Raw genomic sequence first — 22,300 nt, forward strand, 5'->3', positions numbered from 1 at the left:
GAGGTATTCCCCCCAGAAAAGTGGGGGAAAATTTGTTGTCTAGTTCCATGTGTGCACTTACTGCCCAAACCTGGATGCTTATTTTTGGGTAGTAGCCAAAACAACCCCACAAATATGTTTTTATATAAAATGAGTATACACTACAATATGTTTTGTAATATGTTATATATTTACATACAATTATCCCTTTTTTTGCTGAATATTCCCCTATCCAGTGGTTAAAATGGATGATGGATATGTCATTAGGTATCAAATGCGCACAAGGATTTTCTTAGCTCTCCTAGGTCCATTTCCCACCACCCCAAACAATGGAATTTTGTTAATTTTCAATAATTGCACCAAGGCAGAAGGCATCGGCCGTAAGCGTCGGTCGATCAAGCTGGAAGGAAATTGCTGGGAAAGTGTGATGGGAAATATAAAAACCGATGGACAAGTCACCCTGCCGGGTTTTATGCCCTAGCAGGAGGTTTATCACCCGTTAGAAAAAGTAGAAAAAAGGGAAAAAAAGAAATCCTTCCCCACCCTTCTTGGTGTGGGAGCAGCTTGGCAGGGACTGGTCCAGCAGTGGCACTTCTCGTCTGCAATTTTCTCCCAGCTAAAGTGTTTTCGTGACTTTATGCAACAGCGGGGCTGGGACTTCCCAATGGATTTTGGACCAGAAAAGATGATGCTCCTGAAGGGAAATGATGCTTAAACCACCCGAGCACCACAAATTGGATTTTTCCAAGTGGGAAATGGCTGGATTTCTTTGCGTTAAGTTTGGTGGGGGGCTTTTTGTGTGGCTTTTTTTTGGTGGTGGGTTTTTTTTTTCATTTTGTTTTGTTTTGTTTTGGGTTGTTTGGGGGTTTTTTTAGGGGAAAAGGGGTGAAAAAAATAAAATTCCTGTTGTGATGTGCCCGCTGTGCCACTGGCTCAAACCCGGCTGAAGGTGGGAAATTAGGCCATTAGAGGAATTCATTCCTCTTTATTAGCCCGTGTCGAATCCTTTTTATTAGTGGCTGCAAACGACCTCTCTCCTGCAGGAAAATGTCAGTGCTGGTTCAGCCCTTTCATTTGGAGGATTCCCTGGCAAAAAAAAAAAACCAACTAAACAAAACACGTTTTTTTTGCAAAACCATAATCAACAAAAGCAGATTTTTCTACCCCAAAACTCTCCTTCATGCCACAGGGGTGGTTTTCCACCTCCGCAACACCCACAGTGGGGAAAATCCTCCTGATTCCCCTGTGCATTCTGGATATCCATCTATTCCCCCCCTGCAAATTTCATAGCAAAAAGGGGCTCCCAATTTTTATGGCAAAGCCTCCACCTGCCGTGGTGGGCCGTCCTTTCCTCTGTGCGGTGTGGCCACAGAAAGGCTGGCAATGGAGAAAAAGGTGGTTTGGGATGGGTTTTTTCTCATGCAAAAATGAAAAAAAACCCCCCAAATTCCACAACAATCCAGCATAAATCTCATGGCAAAACCCCAAATTCCAACAGTCCTTGAGACTGCACTCAGAGAGTGCCCTCAGTGCCCTCCCTTAACCCATCCCTGGGGGTCTTGACCCCCTAATTTCCCCTTGTGTTATATTTTATATTTTTTTGTTTAATGTCACTTAATGTTATTTTTTTTGGTGGTTTTGTTTATTTTCTAATTTTGTTTCATTTCATTTTATTTTTATTTATCGATGGATTCGATTGGATCGGATTCTACTTCGTTTCTTTTTATTCCCTCTTAAATTTTAAATTTTTTATTCCGTTTCGTTTTCAGCTGAAAAGCAAACCATTCTCCCCTCAGCCATGTGCCTCCCCCTCCTACTCCTTGCCAGCCCCAAAAACATTCCTGGGGGCCCATAGCAGCACTGTCCCCATACTGAGGAGCACGGGGTGATGCTGGCAGCGGCCTTAATCCCCCCTTGGTCAATGCAACCCCGCAAAGAAAAGGGGCTACAAATTGCTCAGGGGCTGCAATCTGCTTCTCCCCTCCCCAGACCCCCATCCTTGGGGTAATTCCATGCCTCTGCTCCTAATTGATGGAGCGGCTCTGGAAATGGCAGCAGGCACCTGCTGCGGTGCCACCAGTTCATAAGTCCCAATAATTCAACCTGCCGCCTGGAATTTGCCTTTCATATCCCTTGGCTAAGCTCCAGCGGGGCTACTGAAATTATGAAATGATTTCCCCCCCCTCTCCGTTCTCTACTCCAGCCTCGGTGAATCTTGCATTAAACCAGGATCAGGACAGATTAAACTATAATATGCTGTGGTATTAGCGGCTGCAAATGAAGACTTAGCCAAGGGGTTTAACCCCTTCGCCTGACTCTGACTCAAAAAGGCTGTAAGGAAGTGATTCATAATCATCTTTTGGGCCATCTTTTGGAGATAAGATGGCGGAGCCAATCCCATTGTGCTCGGATAACTGGAGTGCTGTGGGAGACCATTCCTGCAGGAGCATTTTGCATTTCCACCCGGAAAGACTCCATAAAACACTTTTGATTTTAATTTGCACTGAGCTGGAGAGGCTTATTGAGGCTTGCACTAAGCCGTGGTCTTCATCCCCACAGTGTCCACGTGCTCTGGTGCTGTGTGTGCATTTGCATTTTATATTGCATCAATTTAGCATCATCATTGGCGAGATTTGTCAATTTCAAGAAGAATTATAAATCTTCGTTTTCAAAATCTCATGGTAAGAAGGAAGTGGGATTTGAGCCATCTTTGTGGACTTGTCAGAGGTGCAAAGAGACCTCTTGGTGGAGGAGCAGCCCGTAACAAGGTTGGTCCATAGGATGCTGCAGGCAGATAGAAGTCCCCACCACCAACTCCAACCAACAGAGACATTTTGAGGTAAAATATTACCATTGATGAGGAGGGGCTGATGTCCATCCTTGAAAGGAAAAGCCACTTGGACAGCAGATGGCTCCAGGACATCTTGGCTATGTCCAAGACACAGCCTTTTTGCCTATTTAGGAAATGCTTCGGTGCAATGATGGAAAACACCCAGACATTGGAACCAGCCATTGCCTGATGGCAGAGATAGCGAATTTTACAATTTTTAAGCTTTTTTTTTGTTGCTGAAAGAGATCTAGAGGGAGCACTTCCAGTGTGACCAGAGAGTGAGGTTTGCACCACTAGGTTCTTACAGACTGGGAGGAAATGGATGGATGGATGGATGATGGATGGATGGATGGATGGGTGGATGGATGGATGGATGGATGGATGGTTGGATGGGTGGATGGATGGTTGGATGGATGGATGGATGGGTGGGTAGGTGGATGGATGGATGGATGGATGGATGGATGGATGGATGGATGGATGGATAAATGATGTGGGGTAAAGATGGACATGGGACCTAAAATAGTGGGTGTTATGGGTGGTCTTCTTTGTCCTCTGCAGGCACCCACTGTTCCCACTGCTGACGTTGCTCTTTGAGAAGTGTGAGCAGGCGACACAGGGCTCTGAGTGCATCACCTCGGCCAGCTTCGATGTCGACATTGAGAACTTTGTCCACCAGCAGGAGCAGGAGCACAAGCCCTTCTTCAGTGATGACCCCGAGCTGGACAACCTGGTACAGGCAGCTGGGGCTTGGCAGATGATTTTTGGGGGGTGTTGAAAAGGTAGGGGGTGAGGAACAAATGAAGATCTACCACCATGTCCATGGGCTCTGTAGTGCTGGTCATCTTGGCAATGTTTTCCACAGACCTTGTGAAACCTTCTCCAGGACCTTCTCTGAGACATTTTCCAGAAGATCCCGTGTAAGAACAACCCCTCTGCCCCCTTTTGGCTAATTTTCCCACACAACCTCCATGGGGTCAACGAGGTTCCTGAAAGCAGCCAAGATCTCTGGCTGGTTTGTGCCCCAAAACTTGCAATCTCTGTAGGAATTACTGCTGTTCGGTGCAACGTGCACTAGTGGCAGCATTCTCATCTGGCACCATCTGGTTTGAAGTGTCATGGCCAGCTCATGTCCTAGAAGCAGAGCACAATAATTACTTTTTCCATAAGGTAATGGATATCAGCGGTTTGGAACACTTGGACCGGTTTTGGTGCATTCTCTGCCACATCAGCTCAGATTTCCTACTCCATCCATTGCTGCTGGAAGGTGCCTCAGAAGACTCTGCTTGGGATTTCTCTTGCGTAGACCTCGGGAAATATCCCCAAATCTCATTATTTTGTCCAGAAAGCATCCAAACGTGGCCTCCATGGCAAACATATGGGTAGACAAGTTCATGGCACCATTCTGATGCTCAACAAGTGAATTTTCAAGGTCTGAAGAGGCAATTCTGTGCACCTCTGATGATGCAAACAGCAAAACACCTTCCCTGGGGGTTATGTGTCCCCTGGGAGATGAAGCAGAGGGACTTCCACAGAAAAGAAGCAAAATCAGGCAATTCACAGGTTACTTTTTTTAGGTGTTACAGATATCAAGGAGGTGATTTTGAATGATGACATATCACAAAGGGAAGAACTAGCAAAACTCACCTACGTGCAAGAGCTACTGTTTTTTCTAAAAAAGCAAGAGATGATTTCAAGGTGAAGACAAATGCCACAGGTTTGTGCCTGATTTCAGCTTGTGGAGGAGAATGTTTTAACATCCCTAAGCCAAGAGTCTGCAGAATGCCCTCCAAAAAATTTGCAGGCCATGCAAAGCCCCTTCTGCATATTGCTAAACCCATTTTGCAATAACTTGTAGTCAAGAATAGAAATTGCTCTGGGACAAGCAATCAAAAAAAAGAACCAAACAACCCAACCAATGTTTTGGATTATTTGTTTTTGGACTGAACAAATGCTGATGTGCACCAACAACCCCTCATTGCATTAAATTGCATAAAAATGGGTGTAATGCTCTATCAGGAGGAGAGAAATGGAGCCAGGTGAAGCGAAAAAAAAACCCAAAGATCTAAAATTTTGGGAAAGGAAAACCTATTTCTGTACATTTCAAGGTGAAACATCACCAGCAAATAGTGCAGGAAGTTCATCCACACTGGCTATGTTTTTTGTGGTTTCTAAAAAAAACCCCACAACACACCAGTTGTGTTTTTTGGACGTATTCTGAAGCAGCTCTTGCTGCCAAGGTGAAATTTGGCCATGGGCAGTTGGATTGATCCCATGTATAACCTTGCAGCACTTGATACCTCCCTATTCATATGTATCTATTGCTAAGTCTTTCTGTAGATCCGTATCTCTGTGTATGTGGGTGTGTCCCAGTTCTAGCACGTAGCTGGATGTATATATTCTATCCAATGCCCAGAACTCCTCCAAAAAAGGAGGAGCCATCCACCTCTGTGTGAGCAACCTGCGTCGAGACAGAGGAGATGGGTAATGTGATGCTGGAGAAGCACATTCCTGTTGGTGGGAGGCACTAGTTGAAGGGAATTTTGGCTTTAAAAGTCTTGCAGTGCTCAAAACAGAACATTTCAAGCTGTCCTTGAGCTGATGCTTTCCCCCTATTTACACTGTCCTTTTTTTTGGTGTTGTTAATTTTTGGGTGTTGTGTTTTGTTTTTTTTTTAACGCCACCGGTTTGCCAGAAATTGGTGATGGCAAAGCAGGGATGAAAAGGCCAGTGGCATTAGCTATCATTAGAATAAGAGTCATGTATTCCTCACTGCCAAGATGCACATAATTAGAAATTAGAAAAAGGTCAGATCTCACCATTATCAACTCAATCAGCTGCCGAGTGCCACACAGTCAATTAATTCAGCATCTGTATTTTTTACAACCCCGCGCACGTACGCCATCGGACTGTAACTCTTTATCCGGACAGATATACGACGCAGCGGAGCAGGGACATAAAATGAGACCCTAAGCAAATGAGCTGAGATAATTGAGAGATTTATTTTTTTACATATATGTGTCAGGTCTTCTTGCCTTTGCCCTTGAATATTGACTTTCATGGCCGGTGAGCCTTGGGAGGATGTGGAAATCCTGGGCACGACACCTCCACCTTGTGCTTTGCCTGCGTCAACTGTGGAGGAGGGAAAAGAAACCCAGAAAAAAATAGCAAAAAAAAAAAAAAAAAAAAAAAGAAAAAGCTAAATAAAAGATCTTTCCAGCAGCAACCCATCACCCCTGTTGTTCACCAACCAAAAATTCACTTTCTCCATCATGGAGCTGCCACTGGAGTTTGGCCCTGGATTTTTCAGGATGTTTCCCAACCATGGCAACTTGCAGTTTGTAAAGATGACCACTAAAATTTGCAAGTTAAAAACACCCTTTGAAATGCAAAGACGCTTTGTTACATAAAACCGGATTTATTGCCCCGGAGTGAATAGCTGAAATTTTATATATTATGCAAGATTTCAAACAGCGGCTGTAAAACTTAAGGTTTCAGCTCGGTGAGAGGAATGTTTTATGTGTAAATTTTTTAAGGTTTATGGGGTACGTTTTAATGAGGCCCAGGCTTTGCACCGGCAACAGCTCACGGCTGAGTTGCAGCCCCGTAATCTTGTTACAAGAAGTGGCCTCCAGAGAATAACCAAACACTTTTCAACAACGAGGGGTTTGGCTTGTACTTTTTTTTGAGCACGGGGAGCAATTCCCATGAAGGCAACGGTGAATTTGGTGAATTTGGTGAGTTTTTTCCTCTTGGATTCCAGGGTTATGATTGATGGGCAAGGAAAAGAAATGCAGACATGCAGAGGGACGGGCTTTGGGATGGGTTTTGGGCAAGAATGTTGATTTTTTTGGTGTGTTGAGAAAGGAAATGAATTACATTCTGCTGTAGGGATCAGCTCTACATTGGATTTTGGGGGAGAATATTGATTTTAACTTTGTGCCCTTGCATAGATGGTGAAGGCGATCCAGGTGCTGCGCATCCACCTCCTGGAGTTGGAGAAGGTCAATGAGTTGTGCAAGGACTTTTGCAACCGTTACATCACCTGCCTCAAAACCAAGATGCACAGCGACAACCTACTCAGGAATGACCTGGGGGGGCCCTACTCCCCCAACCCCTCCTCCATCAGCCTCCACCCCCAGGTAATGCCTTAAAATTCCTCTCTAATCACCACTGTTGCACATTGGCCAGCAGGGAGTTGGGCCAGCAAGGTTTCAGACTTGCTCTCCAGGAGTTGTGGCCTCCTGAAAAGTCATCGGAGTCCATCCTCAAGAATTAAAACAACAAATCCTGTATCTTGCTCATAGAGTGCAATAAATGCTGTTGTGGTGACTTTTTTTTCTTATCTTATACTTTTTATGTCCTTTTTCTCATGGGTTGGCAGAGCTGCAACCCCAATGTTTGTGGCTCTGCAAAAGAGAGAGTGAAGGACTCCTAAACTGTAAAGCTGCAGCAATTAAATGTGAGGGGAAGGAAGCCGTGCAAGTGCATGGGAATATGAACAAGAAAGTTGCATTTTTTTGTGAAAAAATGCTATTTATTGGCAGGAGGGACAGAAACATCAAGATTCTCTTCACTGCTTCTCTTTCCCTTTTTGTTTCAAGGAAGCTCAACAGATTTTTGGGTCTCAGATAACCCTTTCTGGCTTCACTGCTCCTTTTTGTGTCTCAGCAGATCTTGCAGTTCTCTCCCAGCATGATTGACATTCCCTTGACTTCTTTTGCATGATTTGGATTTTAGCTGGGAGAAGAAGACATTCAGTGCCTCAAGCATAGTGGAGGAGTACAAGGAAATGCCGGAGAACTGCAGAAATATCAACTGAATGAGCCAAACCAAGTTGAACCTTGGTGGCTTTTGGGGCAAAATGAGGAACTGTAACTCAATATTCAGAAAAGAAGTTGCCCATGGGTTGGGGTTTTCACGTGCATCTGCAGTGCAGGGAATAAACCTTGGCTGGTTGCACCCCAAAAAACTTGATGCTATGTGTTGCCCTAGGGGGTTTCTCTCTCTCAGACATGTGGTTTTTGGGATAGAAAAATGGAATTTAGGGTTGCACAATCCCACCAGAAATAACTGCAGCGAACCCAAAATAACCCAGGAAGCTCCTGGGGTACTCCCTGAAAAGGAGGCAGGTGGTGGGGCCTTCTTAGGGCTTTTGGGGCATTTTAAGGTGGTGGAAAGGAAAAAAAATCCCATTTTTAGTAGCTCAGCTCCAGGTGCTGCTGAGTCTGAAGCTCCAAATGTGATGAGGGAAAAGCCCCCCAGAAAAGTTCCATTTCTTATTTGGGTTCCCTGAAAGCACCAAACCACTTAATCATTGATCTAAGAAACCCCATCCTCACTCTATATCCTAATAATCTCTAGAAATAGATGTATTATCCCTTCGCTGCTTTATGGAAGCATTCCTTATGATCAAAATTAGCAAGACACTTGCATAAAAGAGAACAATAATTGCTCAACGAGCATCTCGTTTGTAATTTATTAGTTTCTATTATTGTGCATTGCCATGGCAACAGCTCACATCCCGGGTGATGAGAGAGATGTTAGATATGAGCCGACAAAGCTCCCGGTCCCAGCAAATGGAGATGCACGTTTTTTATCAGTAATTTTCATGAAAATAATAAGTGAGGGAGTTAATGAGATGGAAAGCCGTCCTGTGGCTATTGTGAATTTTTTTTCCCCCTCCTTCCTTTTTTTTTTTTTTTTTTAAAGTGTTGATCTAATTAGAATGCATCGGTCAGGAAAAGTAATGAGGATTTAGTGTCTCACAAAGAGGTGGGGATCATATCAGAAAATTAGCACAAGTCTTTGGAAAATAATCAAGCCCATGGAGAGGTACCGAGTGCTTCTGATTCCTGGAAACCCAGAGCTGCTGACATTTTCCTTCTGGGCAAGATTTGAAAGTTGAGGAATTCAAGTGAGGATTTGGAGGCAGTTGCTAAATAAATGGGAACACACCCAGGAAAGACCCAACTGGAGGGGAAATGTTCGCTCAGCCATGAAGGGATTTTCAGCAGGTGGAGCTGAAATATTCATGGTGATGGACCATGAAAGAGCCACCATCTCATCTGCTCATGGGATGAGGATGACATACCAGTGACAATACCATGGCAAACATTTTCTGTGTCCAACTAAGCCATGTCAAGTGCCCGAGTACTTCAACTCATTCAGTACACTTGAGTTTGCATGGATAAGGCTTAAAAAAAAAGGGTGGAAATGCTCTATGTCCATCAGTTGAGTTTTGGAGGCTAAGGATGCTCCAGAGAGCTGAAAAATCACAGGATCAGTGTTTAAAAAATGGCAAGTGGGATGATTTCTCTAATTATCAGCCTATTGGTTTCATGCTCAGGGAAGGTGCAAGAGCAAATGGGCCATTAATTTAGGATTTCAAAAAAATCTAAATAATGGAATGTAATTAGTATCAATGAAGGAGGTTTCCCAGCAAATAGATTTTCTTAGGGTTTGGAAGGAGTGTCAATCATTTTGTGAGGAGATACACCAAGTTTGTCGTGAAAGTGAAATATTTCAGGTTTTGGCAAAGTTTCTTACCACAGAACATGTTTAAAAAATTATGGACACACAATAACAAGGATATCAGCCAAAAGTGGGAAAACAACGCCTGGACCTGTCAAAATTTCATCACAGGACACTCAGTGTTGGATTTCCCTGGTGTATCCAAAACGGATGGTCCTTTGCCTGCTGTTATTTCTGCTGTCTAAAATGGACAGTGCAGGAATTTTTGGAGATACAAAATGCCTGAGACGATGGGAAGATGAAAGAACACTCAAACAAGGCGTTTTGACTGAAATCTTCTCATGTTGCCAGGCTGAGAGATGATTCCTGGTGTTGGCCAAGTTTGGTGACAAGTATGGAGTTTTCCCATGTGATGAGTCTCCCCTGAACCTTCATTACCTTACAAGGGTTTCTGTACTCTGTTTTCTCCATTTTGTGCTTTGCTTTGTCTTGTGACTCAGTCGTAGCCTCTTTGTCCTCCAAGTCCACCAAGCAACTCCCGTTCTAATTTTGTTGGTTGCTTTTCACTTGGCTTCATTCCTCTACCTTGAGTGCTCATTGGGCTCTTTTTAGCCCCCTCCCTTTATTTAATGAATATTTTTTAAGCTTTTTCCGACCAGGATGGAAGAGGGGAGATCCTTCTTTCATGGTGGAGAGAGGAGCCCAATTTAATGCAATGCTTAACTTCACCTTCGACATCAAAGTGGTCCTCAGTGCTCTCCACTTGCAAGAAAAAAACAGTTGCAAAGCCAATCACACTGGGAACCACAGCACTGCCAGGGACATTTAAATGGAATCAAATTTTGTATTTTTCAGCTCTTGTTTCAGATTGGCAGTGTTTAAATGGGCATTTTCAGGGCAGCATTTCTTCTCCTCAAATTACTTCTCCACAGAATCACAGAATGGTGTGGGTTGGAAGGGTCCTTAAAGCCCATCTTGATCCAACACCCTGCTGTGGGCAGGGCCACCATCCACTAGCCCAGGTTGCTGGTGGCTGGAGGTGGACAGTTGGTTTGGTGGAAGTCAGTGCAGCGCTTCTCTGTATAATCTTAATTTATCCAAGTTTGCCCTGTGAACAAGCCTGGATTTCTCTGTTATTTAAAGCCAACTTTTTTCTCATCCCCATCCACCCATCCATTCACGAAGGAGCCTTATGAATCGTCTTACATGAGTCTGAGTTTGGCCAGCTCTTTCTTGGCAAACCCATGGGTTTCTTTTTTTTTCTCCAACTAATTCCGATTTCCCCCGGCACAAGTAATTTTCAGAGTTAGGATGAGACAGATATTTTTACACATTGTGTACCACCCAAAAATAAATGTCTGTGTCACAAAGCACAAGGGGAAGGACAGCAGCTCAAGCAGCACTGAATTTTAGCACTTTCTTACCTTCTGGCACCTGGACATTTGCCTTATTGTAAGAAAGGGTTCTTTTTGTGCAATGTCCCAGGTCTTTTTCTTCATTAAACTGACTTTTATTTTGGAGAAATCATGTTTTGCTATTGATCAGTGCCGAGATGTGTGTCTGCAGAGACACCTAGTGATGCATTTTTTTTCACACTCAGATTTCAAAATTGCCAAAAGCATTGCAACTTGAGGGTGGTGCCTCACCAGCACAGGTTGCCCAGAGAAGCTGTGGCAGCCTCATCCCTGGAAATGTCTAGGATGAGGTTGGACAGGGCTTGGAACAACCTGGGATAGTGGAAGGTGTCCCTGCCCATGGCAGGGGGGTGGAATGAGATGAGCTTTAAGGACCCCTCCAACCCAAACTGTTTTAGGTTCCTATGAACTTCCTTGAGTCTCAAAATACAAAATATAAAATATATAAAATATTTTCCACTGCAGCAAAACTACCAAGCCGAATAGAATTTGGCTGACATTTGCAATCTGAGGCAATTGGTATGCAAAATATATTTTTTAAATCTTCTTGGAGATATTGCTCTATATTTATTTGAAGGCAGAGCCTCCACTTCCATTGGGTCATTTTGGTTTCACAGTTCTGTTGCAGAAAGACCATTAATTCCTTCAATAGCTCTTTCTAGTAATTACCAATATTCTGCCTTTTTGGACACCAGTGAGAAGATGTTTTGGGAGAGTTTTCCTCTGCACCACAAAAACAAAGGCAATTTTTTTCATCACAAAATACTGTTGAAAATGGCTTTGGCCACTGTATCTGGAAACGGCAGTTTCTTGTTCCCATTTTCTGATATTCCAAATTGCTTCTTCCCAACGCACTTCCAAAAATGGTGTTCTGGATGCCCTTCTTTAGGAAGAATCATGGAAAAACAAGGCAGGGGAGGAAAACTAGAGGTCTTCAAGCTGCTCCAAACCTCTGGTTGCACCTGGCCATACCTGGCTGCTTTTTGGCGTCCTCCTGGACCACACTTGGTTTTTGTGAATATTTTCACTGTTTTTATTAGCTGGATGCTTAGCCAGGGCAAAATCCAAGAGTGTGCAAAAGAGACTGATTTTTGCTCTCTATATCCTGAGAAATACTCATTTCTCAAACCGAAAACCACATCCCCCAGAGGACTGGAGGTGGGGAAGGAATACTGAAAAAAAGTACAAGTATTTTACGGTCATATTTGCATTTTTTAAATTAATTCAGCTATGGAAAGGAATGTCTGGGAAGCGAATGAAAAATTCACAGCAATTGCAGCAAAATTTCCAGGTAACCAAAATAGCGAAAGTAACATGTGGCAGAGGCATTGGGTCCAACATTTTGGACTTGGCATCACAGGAGGGGAAAGTGCAATAAGGGGGTTTTAATAGCAAAAGCATGAAATTTATAGAGAATGACAGCACAGGCAAAGCAGCGGTGATTGATGGGGGAAAAGTTGCATGGATGTGATGGGGAGAAGGAGAAAAAAGGAACAGACCTCAGGTTTGCCCCCCCCAGCGATGGGAAATGCATTGATGAGGACACAGAGTGCCCCAAATCCCCATGGAACAGCACAGCCACGTCTTGGTGTAACATGGATTGATTTGGTGCGTTCAGATTCCCATCTCTGTAGTTCTACCCCTGGAGAAAGGGAGCTGCAGCTTTTTCCAGCCTGATCACATCTGCATGGTTGCCTTTTCCAGTGTCACTGCACATCACTAAGCCAGGGAAATTCTCTTTTCTTAACCCAAATAATAGGATTCTTGAAGAAATGCATCAAAACGTAGGAAAACTGCATAAAAAGGTGAAAAAAAGCCCCTTTACTGACATTATGTTCAACACTTGAGAACCAGCTGGACACCAGGAAGTGATGCAGAATGGGAAAGTCAGTAGAAAAGGGAGAAAAAATCAGTGCAGTTTCATTTCCATTCCAGTTGGGTGAATTAGAGAGATACAGTTACCTTGGGCTTATTTTAAAATGATAATTTTATCAATATTACCAATATTACTTGCAAAATCCTGCCCATGTGGAAGCTTGGGGTACATTGCCCATATTCCCCCCGTAGCCTCAATTGTGGCACTCCCCCCTTCCCAAAATGTCACATTAAATATTCAAATAGTCATTTAAATATTAAAATAAACAATCAAATAAAAATAATCATCCAATCTGGGGTCTTTTGGTTGGTGCTCCAGAGATGGACCTTAAAGTAAAATTACAGGTTTTGGATCAAGAAGTGCCCATTTTTGCAAGAAATTGGCTTAAAGCTGCAAGGAATGGGGGTTATGTTATATTATTATTATTATTATTATTATTATTATTATTATTATTATTAACTTCATTATTTTACTCTTATTTTGGCAAAGGGAAACCATGGTGCTCACCTTGAATTTTAGCAAAGGCTGCATCCTCCAGTCTCAGTTAAAGCACCAAAAAAATAGACATTTTTAGAAAGAAAAAGATTAAAGAATTTCCTTTTGGTCCCTCATGATCTTTTTTTTCCCTCTCATTTTTTTTTTTTATTGGAAAAGAGTGACTGCACAAAGAAAGCAAGTTTGGGGAAGATGCTAAGTGGGAGCTCTGCAGAGCATAAACCCTTTTTTTTCCATTTTTCTTTGCAATTGCAACGAACTGAAAAATCACATTTTCTGCAATTTTTCCTGTTGAACCACCAAAAAAAAAAAAAAAAATTGCAACGGGGCAAATTTATTGTAGGGGGACAAAAATAAACCTTCCACGTTCCCACATGCTAAAACTCGTGGGTTTAATATTTTCTTTTCCACAGGAGATGCTGCAGAGCTCTCCAGCAGCGCTGCCGCCCGCGTCGAACCCCCCGCCGGGCATCGTGGTGCCCGCGGCCACGCTGCCACCGGGCAACCTGGCCATGAGCACTGGCAGCAGCTCGCCCGCCGTGCCAGGTAGGGAGCACGGTGGAGGTGGAGGGCAGGAGGAAAGGTGGGGGTTTTGGTACCCCCAAATGTCTTCTTTTCCACAGGTGGAGCCTTGTACCAGCCCGTGACAATGGTGACGTCACAGGGCCAGGTCCTCGCCCAAGCCATCACCCCTGGTGCCCTGCAGATCCCCAATGCCCAGGTAAGGCCTGCCCACCTCAAATTTCCACTGGAGCCAAAGCTTTGCACTGCAGCAGGCAGAATCCCCCCACTTCTCCATAAATTCAACCCTTGGAGTATCTTAAATTTTTAATTAGCAAGAAATGTTGATTAAACCCATCTGCCAGGTGCCTTTGGGGTACCTAACAAATTATAGCAACGACCTCAGAAGTTTTAACAATGCTTATATTATTGTTATAAAATATTACAATATAATAATAATATCATGATTATAATACATAATATTATTTTGTGCAATATCTAACAATATCTGTTATTTATAATGTGGGATGGAACATATGCCATTTTATTCTACATGCTTTATTATATACTGTGTGTTGTACATATTGTCCATTCTAGAGTCTATATTAATTGTTCATTATATGTAGGATAGGATAAAATTAGGATGGGATGGGATAGGATAGGATTAGGATGGGATAGGGTAAGATTAGGATGGGATGGGATAGGATAGGATTAGGATAGGATAGGATAGGATAGGATAGGATAGGATAAGATTAGGATGGGATAGGATAGGATAGGATAGGATAAGATTAGGATTAGGATAGGATAGGACAGGACAGGACAGGACAGGATAGGATAGGATTAGGATAGGATAGGATAAGATTAGGATTAGGATAGGATAGGACAGGACAGGACAGGACAGGACAGGACAGGATAGGATAGGATAGGATAGGATTAGGATAGGATAGGATGGGATAGGATTAGGATAGGATAGGATAAGATTAGGATAGGATAGGATGGGATAGGATTAGGATAGGATAGGATAGGATAGGATAGGATAGGATAGGATAGGATAAGATTGGGATAAGATTAGGGTAGGATAGGATAGGATAGGATAGGATAGGATAGGATAGGATAGGATAAGATTGGGATAAGATTAGGGTAGGATAGGATAGGATAGGATAGGATAGGATAGGATAGGATAAGATTAGGATTAGGATAGGATAGGACAGGACAGGACAGGATAGGATAGGATAGGATAGGATAGGATAGGATAGGATAAGATTAGGATTAGGATAGGATAGGACAGGACAGGACAGGATAGGATAGGATAGGATAGGATAGGATAAGATTAGGATAGGATAGGATGGGATAGGCTAGGATAGGATTAGGATAGGATGGGATAGGATAGGATAGGATGGGATAGGCTAGGATAGGATTAGGATAGGATGGGATAGGATAGGATAGGATTAGGATAGGATAGGATTAGGATAGGATAGGATAGGATAGGATAGGATTAGGATAGGATAGGATAGGATAGGATAGGATAGGATAGGATAGGATAGGATAAGATTGGGATAAGATTAGGGTAGGATAGGATAGGATAGGATAGGGTAGGATCAGATTAGGATAGGATAGGGTAGGATAGGGTAGGATGGGATAGGATGGGATAGGATGGGGTAGGACAGATATTATTGCTGATATATTACAGATCTGGGATCACTGGCATTGCCTGTCCAGTATAGCAATCATGGCACTTGTGGGAAAGGCTCATTTTTAGGTCTTCCTTTCTGAATTTGGGGATATTTTTCAGCCATTTGCTGTCGTTTTATTCCTTTTTTTTCCCTGACATTGCAACGAGTTACACAATGATCCCTGCATTCTTGCAGTAAGACAATGATTTGGAGCAGAACTGGATTTATTAACAGAACTTGTCCATGAGCTCTTCCCAGCCCCTATTCCCCAGGAATTTGGAAAAAAAAATAAACCCCATCAATTTCTGTTACACTGCTTCCTGGGGGCAGAGAAGCAAAAATTCACCTCCATTATTTCTGAAATGCCCCATTTTAATAGCAGGAGCCTCTTATAAAACAATCAATAAACAGCATTTTAAAAAGGGGTGGCACCTCCCTGGCAGATTTTTTTGCCTGTGCAATGCTTTAAAAATTTCTTTCTATAATATCTCTCCATTGCAGGTTTAAATCTTGCAGCAAAACCCTCTGTGGTGGGAAAAACGTGCACAGGGAATATTGGGGCAGGGAGAGAGCCTGGACAAGCACCTTCGGATGCTCTTCCTGTGCCACTGGCATGATTTATTCAGCTGGAGCCCAGGGGAATCACAGGGACCTGCTGGCCTGATGTTTAATTCATCCAAGAGAAGTGTTTTGATGAAGACTTGGGGAAAAAAAAAAAAAATCCCTTTTTAACTCAAGTGCTTAGATTTCAGTTTGGTTCCTGAATCCTCATTAAAACTTCTCTTGCAGCAAGATGCTTCGTTTTAATTTTGGGGGGGGGAGAAAGCAAATTTTGGCTCAATGGGCATCTTCCTCCTTGTGGTGGAAATCAGCTGGGTGAGGAACGAGGGTTTGCAAGGGGTTAGTGAGCGGCAGGGTTTAAACTTGCAGTTGAGAAAATCATCTTTTTATGAGGTTTGGGGGTTTTTTTATTTTATTTTTTCAGGTAGAAGTATTTTCCTCCTAAACCACACATTGAGATTGGTCATGGCGTCATCACCACAGTCCCCAACAGTGCCGTTACCCCTTGCAAAGCACTGACAAAAAAGTTGAGATCAAAGATACAGATCCTGGGAGAAAATCTGCATTTATGCAGATTTAGTGGAGCAGGAAATGGCTTTTGGATGCTCCTATAAGTGCCAGTCTTTTTGCACTCATCCCACTCCCATTTTGCGTTGGTTTTGCTCATTTTTTGGGTTGCCCATCACCATTTTCAACCAATTCTCTCCCCATTCCTTTCCCCTGACAGGTGAACCTGGATCTCACCTCCCTCCTTGATGGTGAGGACAAGAAGTCCAAGAACAAACGAGGCGTCCTGCCCAAACATGCCACCAACATCATGCGCTCATGGCTCTTCCAGCATCTCATGGTGAGCACCACAGCCACCAAAACACCCTGCAAACTGGGAAAAAAAGGACAAAAAGTCCAGAAATCCTCAAATCCACGTGGTGGTTTGTCTGAATTTGTATTTGGAGGTGCAAAGTGGCTTGTATTTTGGGAATGATCAAAAAATGCAGGTGGGGCAAGAAGAAGCAAACCAATCTAGAAGGCGACTCACAAGGTTTTTTGAAGATGGATAATTGAGCATTTTTTTGCAGTTAACAGCTCCAAAATACCCTTTTCTAGCAAGCTGGAATGTGAGAGCTGCCTCACAGGTAGGGTTGTAGCACGTCAGCAATCAGTCAAAACACAGAATTGCAAAATCACCCCATTTTGAGGGATTGGAGATGGAAGGTAGAGGGAGCTTAGATGCAAACTGGGTATTTTCATGCGTGAAGAGTTCTCTCTCATCAGCAAGGCTGGGCAAAGGGCAAAATCCAACAATCCCACATTTTTTCCTGCATAATTCAGCCAAGGAATCACTTGGAAACTGGTTGCAAAGACAGAGTGGTGGGAGATCCCCAAGGCATCAGTAATGCAGAAGGTAACAGCTCCAAGGAGCAACTTGTGGAAAAATCAGCCAGGACAGGAAGCAGCAGCAGGTTGGGAACTTCCCAGCTTTTTTTTTATAGGAAATCCTGGACTTACTGCAATGAGGACAAGAGCATTGCTGTGTTGGGCTGCGATCCCTGGCTGTGCCGTGCATCTCCCGTGTTTCTGGAGGGCACAACGGAAGATTTGCAGGCACAAAAACGACTTCCAAGACCAGAAACTGAAAACACTTTTGTGCCAGGTGCCAGAGGAACCTCATAGTTTAAGATTTCCAAAATGGAATTGAAAAATGAAGAGAAATTCTTCTGCTGGATGGTTGGACTTTTGCTCTCAGCCTGCTCCTTGCAGTCAGAAGAAACTTGGGCTTCCCCATGAGATTTCTCCATCTGGTGTCAGAGATGATGTGGTTTCTAACCAAAAATGCTCATCATTTTATTGGAAGTTTTGGAGCACCAGCAGGAAGAAAGAATTCTGGAAATAATATACCAAAAGAGGGATATTTCTGCCAAAAAAAGTACCATTTTTAACCACTGAGGCCCCAGTGGGAAGTGAGTCTCCAGTGTGTGTTGACTTTGGGTGGTTTTGTCAAGGATATCACACTGTTTTGGGAGCTAACAGCTGAAAACCAAGTCATGGTAACTGTCACTGCCTTGGGGCTCCAAAACATGATGTGTGAGGCTGGTTTGTTTGATAATAATTTCATTTCTGGGGTTGAAAAGAGAATTTTAGCACAGCTGGAAGGAGGTTGCTGAAGCTCTGAGCTGGTGGTTTCCCAGTGCAGATGTTTCAGGGTGTGTTACTGATGCCTTTATAAGCACTGTGAGTCACGGTGCGTTTTGAAGCCCAAATCCCACGTTTATCAACAACCATCACTGGAAAATTGCTAGAGTTAAAAAAAAGAACAAGAACATTCTCCTTCAAGGAAAAGCGTTTGATGGAAAGCCTTGGAGAAGCCCTAAGGGCACCTGGGGAAATCCTGACGCTCTTGGATGCCACCCTTCAATCCTGCATTCTGAAAATGCAAGAAGCCACCAAATTTAGGGTGGGAAAATGAAAAAAAGAAAAAAAAAAAAGGCAGGTTTTCATGATGTTTTACTCAGGGATGACATCTTGCATGCAGGGATGTAATTTTGCTACTCCATCTCTTTTTTTCCAGCACCCCTACCCCACAGAGGATGAGAAGAGGCAAATTGCTGCCCAAACCAACCTGACCCTCTTGCAAGTCAACAACTGGTGAGCAGATATTGGTGGCCCAAGCAATCATTTTGCTGGCTTTAGGACTTTTGTCACCCTATTTTGGTGCTGTATAATGTGTTTTGGGGGGGTTACTTGGGAGGTTAAGGCTGATTCTTGGGGTGTACTGCACAGGGCCAGGAGCTGGACTCAATGATCCTGATGAGTCCTCCCAACTCAGCACATTCTGTGGTTTTATGACTCTGTGATTCCTGGGAGACGAGCTCAGTTGTGTTTAATGCCAGCACTGGTTTGCAAGGTCTCAGTGCCCTCTCCTGGTAAATCCAATGTGCAGCATTCTCCCACTCAGCTGGAAAAATTAATGCAGAGCTATAATGTGCCACAGGCAAATAAAATTTAAAAAACCAGCTTTTTGAACCACGAAGCTACTTTCTTAAAGTATTATTATTATACTGCAACTCACTGATTTGCTATCATGTTGTTTTAACTCAGTGTTGGTGTAACAACTCTTAGCCATTCCAATGTTCTCTCTTTTCCATGGAAAGGTTCATAAATGCCCGGCGGCGCATCCTGCAGCCAATGCTCGATGCCAGCAACCCAGATCCAGCCCCCAAAGCCAAGAAAATCAAATCTCAGCACCGGCCCACGCAGCGGTTCTGGCCCAACTCCATCGCCGCCGGGGTCCTGCAGCAGCAGGGTGGCAATTCAGGGACAAATCCTGATGGTAAGGACAAACCCCAGTGGCCCCTGCCCTTCCAGGAAGGAGTGGCCATGCATTACATTGTGGCCTTAATTGGTAATTTCTAGAGCCCTTTACTGTGCTGTGGGGAAGCACATGAGGTGGCCCATGCAAGAAGGTCCTTCCAGTTGGCCATGGCAAGGCGCTGGCGATGGGGCACTCCCATCCCTTGAGCACAGGAGCAGCCCTCAATGATCACCCACTATGGGGCACGGCTTGGGATATCTCCTGAGGAGCTGGGGAGGGGAGGGGAGACATGAAAAGATGGAGATGAGAAGACAGATGAGACAAAATGGGAAGAAAGAAGATGAAGAGAACAGATGATGGAAATGAAGAATAGAGATGATGAAGATCAGATGACAGATGAGATAAGGTGGGAAGATAGATGATGAACAGAGAACAGATGAAGAAGATGAAGAGAGAAGATGAAGAGAAGGTGAAGTGAGCAGAAATGAACATACACCAGACGGGATGAAGAGAATGAAAGGTAGGACTTGAGAGAAGATGAAGAGAAAATCTGCCCAACCAATTTGGGCATCTACTGGCTCAGAAGTAAGGCTTCTTGTTATTTAATGATGCATTAGCTAGAAAAATTAAAGACTGGATCTTGGGGAGTGAGTGGGGTAGGTGGGACACCCTATGGCGTGCTCTCCAAGCTTTTCACTTGAGTTATTCTTGGTTTATGCACTTCCTTTGTCCTTCCTGTATTAGCTGGGGAGTCCTTATTTCTGTACTTCTTTTAATTACAGGCTCACTCAGCATGGACAACCTCCAACCCCTCTCATCAGCCACTGCCACCATGGCCATGCAGCAGGCAATGCTGGCAGCCCATGACGACTCCCTTGATGGCACTGAGGAAGAGGAGGAGGATGAGGAAGATGAGGACGAGATGGAGGAGGAGGAGGAAGAGGAGGAAGAGCTGGAGGAAGAGCCTGGTGGCCTCCCAGCAGCACCTGGTGCTGACCTTGGTTTGGACCACAGTGACTCACTGGAATAGCTCCTCCTGCACCCTCCCAAATCATTGACAGCACCAGATACACAATTCCCCCCAAAATGCAAAAAAAAAAAAAAAAAAAAAAAAAAAAGGCAAGAAGAAATCAGTGAGAAGAAATCAGTGAGAAAAAAGCAAAGTGGCAGCGCTGGCAGAGGCCCCGGCTGCCCACGGGCGCGCGGGGACCACCGCGTCAGCGCTCGGAAGTGAAGGACACACGTTTACAAGGCACATATTGTGGCCAGATTAATCTTTTATTTCAGGTTTTATTTTTCTTTTTCCCTTCATTTTTTGGTAAGCAAAAGCATTTTTAGGGAAAGTTGTTTTCCCCACGTGACGCTTGGATGCTGTTGGGCAAAGGCGGGTTTTCACCGTGGGCCACTGCGTCTGTCCCTTGGATTTCTTGGTGCAAAGAAAAGCCAAACCAACCCCAGCACTTGATGCTTTTTGGACTTTTTTCCCCCAGAAAGGTCATTCACAGGCATATATACTGGCATGGAGGGGGAGAAAAATAATCAGCGAGTGCAAATTCTGCTATATCTGAGGAGGGTTTGGTGCTCGACTCATTGGATTGCCCAAACCTCCCAACTTTGGCCCCGATGCTGCGGCTTTTTGGTGACTCTGGACACAACTTTCTGGAAAAGGGAGGAAATTCCTTCAAATCCTTTAATTTATGTGCTAAAACCTCTGCTGAATCTGGAAAAAAACCAACTCACCCCATTCTCGTCCTTAAGGGTGGAGGCTGGATGCAGAGTTGGGGCAAAGGCTGCCGAGAGGAAAACTTTTCCAAGGCATTTTGGCACAGAGTTAGTTAAAAATGGGGAAAAAAATTGGTTTAAAAAATGGAAGATTTCACCCAAAATTGAAGGGGGATCCCCAAGACTCACCTGGGTGGAAGGAAACTCAGTATTGTTGCTTGAAAGATCATTTCTCCCTGGTATTGTCCCTCCACATGGGAAAATGGTGGAGCTTTAGCCCCATGGGGGAGGGCAACTGCCAAAAACCCTGTATTTTGGGTTTTTTTATTTTAAATGCTAGCAAAAGGGTGTATTTCGCCTTAAAAATGTGGCATGGGAGGAAATGCAAAAGCAAACCAGGGCAAAAATAAAGGAATTGTCTTCTGCAGGTTCCTGCTCTAAATGTGACATTCTAGGAGAAGGATAATTTTCTTGGTGGCTTTTTGCCCTCATTGTCCTTTTTTTTCCTGGCTCTTGAAGAGTTGATAAAAGAACCCAAACAAGAGCTGGGATAAAAACCACAAGTGATGCAATGGGCAGAAATGCCTATTTTTGGATACTGATCTGGCGTGAATGTAATCTGTAATTTCATAAAGGATTCATTGTAATTTAGTATTAATTCCTGGCCATTTATTATAAAGTGCTACAAGATGAGGGGTCGCACCTGTATTTTCTTGGCAGCTTCTTCCTTTGAGTGGAGAAGACCCAAAATGCAGGAATAACCCCCCAAAATGGGCAAAACTCCCCTCAAAGATGTGATTTACCCCCAAAATGGGTGAATGGACCCAAATTGGTAATTGAGTGATGTGGAGAAAATTAGATTTATACTTCCAAAACTGACGGTCCACCAAAAATGAAACTTTTCCCCCTCAAATAAGCTCCAATGGGATTTTACCCACAAATGAATGATACACCCCCCAAACCAGTGATGTGCACCCCAAAATGAGCTGTGTTCTCCAAAAATGAGTGATTCTCTCCCCAAATGAGTGATGTTTCCCCAAAGTATTTACACACAACCCCAAAATGGGTGATGCTCACCCCAAAATGAGTTATGGTCTCCAAAAGTGAGGGATGCTCCTCAGAATCAAATGATGACCCAAAAGGGGCTAATTTCTCCCTGAAATGAGTTATTCTCCCCCAAAATGAGTGACATGCCCCAAAAGGATGCTGTCTCAAACTGGTGGTGTGACTCTCCTCAAAATAAGTAACTTCCCCCGAAATGACTGAATTTGCCCCAAAATGGACAACAGTCTCCAAAAACAAGCAACAACCCCCAAATTAGGCACTCTTCCCCAAAATGAGTGACAAACACCAAAACAGAGCAATTCTCCCCCAAATGGAAGTGATGGAAGCCCTCCTGTACCCTAATAAGCCATTCCTTAATAATGGGTTGATTTTCTGGGGGAAAAAAGGTGATGTTTGCGCAAT

General features: G+C 43.7%; 1 protein-coding gene across 6 annotated transcripts in view; it reads left to right on the top strand.

The window, feature by feature from the left end:
- The window catches only part of PKNOX2 (PBX/knotted 1 homeobox 2), an 86,362-nt gene extending 64,878 nt beyond the window's left edge, over positions 1-21,484 (top strand). For all 6 annotated transcript variants that reach the window (XM_048328658.1, XM_048328655.1, XM_048328657.1 and 3 more), the window contains 8 exons: positions 3,368-3,539; positions 6,760-6,948; positions 13,480-13,612; positions 13,690-13,787; positions 16,529-16,648; positions 18,368-18,444; positions 18,951-19,129; positions 19,894-21,484. In XM_048328658.1, the coding sequence (XP_048184615.1) occupies positions 3,368-3,539; positions 6,760-6,948; positions 13,480-13,612; positions 13,690-13,787; positions 16,529-16,648; positions 18,368-18,444; positions 18,951-19,129; positions 19,894-20,141 (1,216 nt within the window). In that variant the 3' untranslated portion in view covers positions 20,142-21,484. The remainder of the gene's footprint in view (positions 1-3,367; positions 3,540-6,759; positions 6,949-13,479; positions 13,613-13,689; positions 13,788-16,528; positions 16,649-18,367; positions 18,445-18,950; positions 19,130-19,893) is intronic.
- The last annotated feature ends 816 nt before the right edge of the window (positions 21,485-22,300 follow it).

The sequence above is a fragment of the Corvus hawaiiensis genome, chromosome 25 (genome assembly GCF_020740725.1).
Source record: "Corvus hawaiiensis isolate bCorHaw1 chromosome 25, bCorHaw1.pri.cur, whole genome shotgun sequence".
NCBI classification, from domain to species: domain Eukaryota; kingdom Metazoa; phylum Chordata; class Aves; order Passeriformes; family Corvidae; genus Corvus; species Corvus hawaiiensis.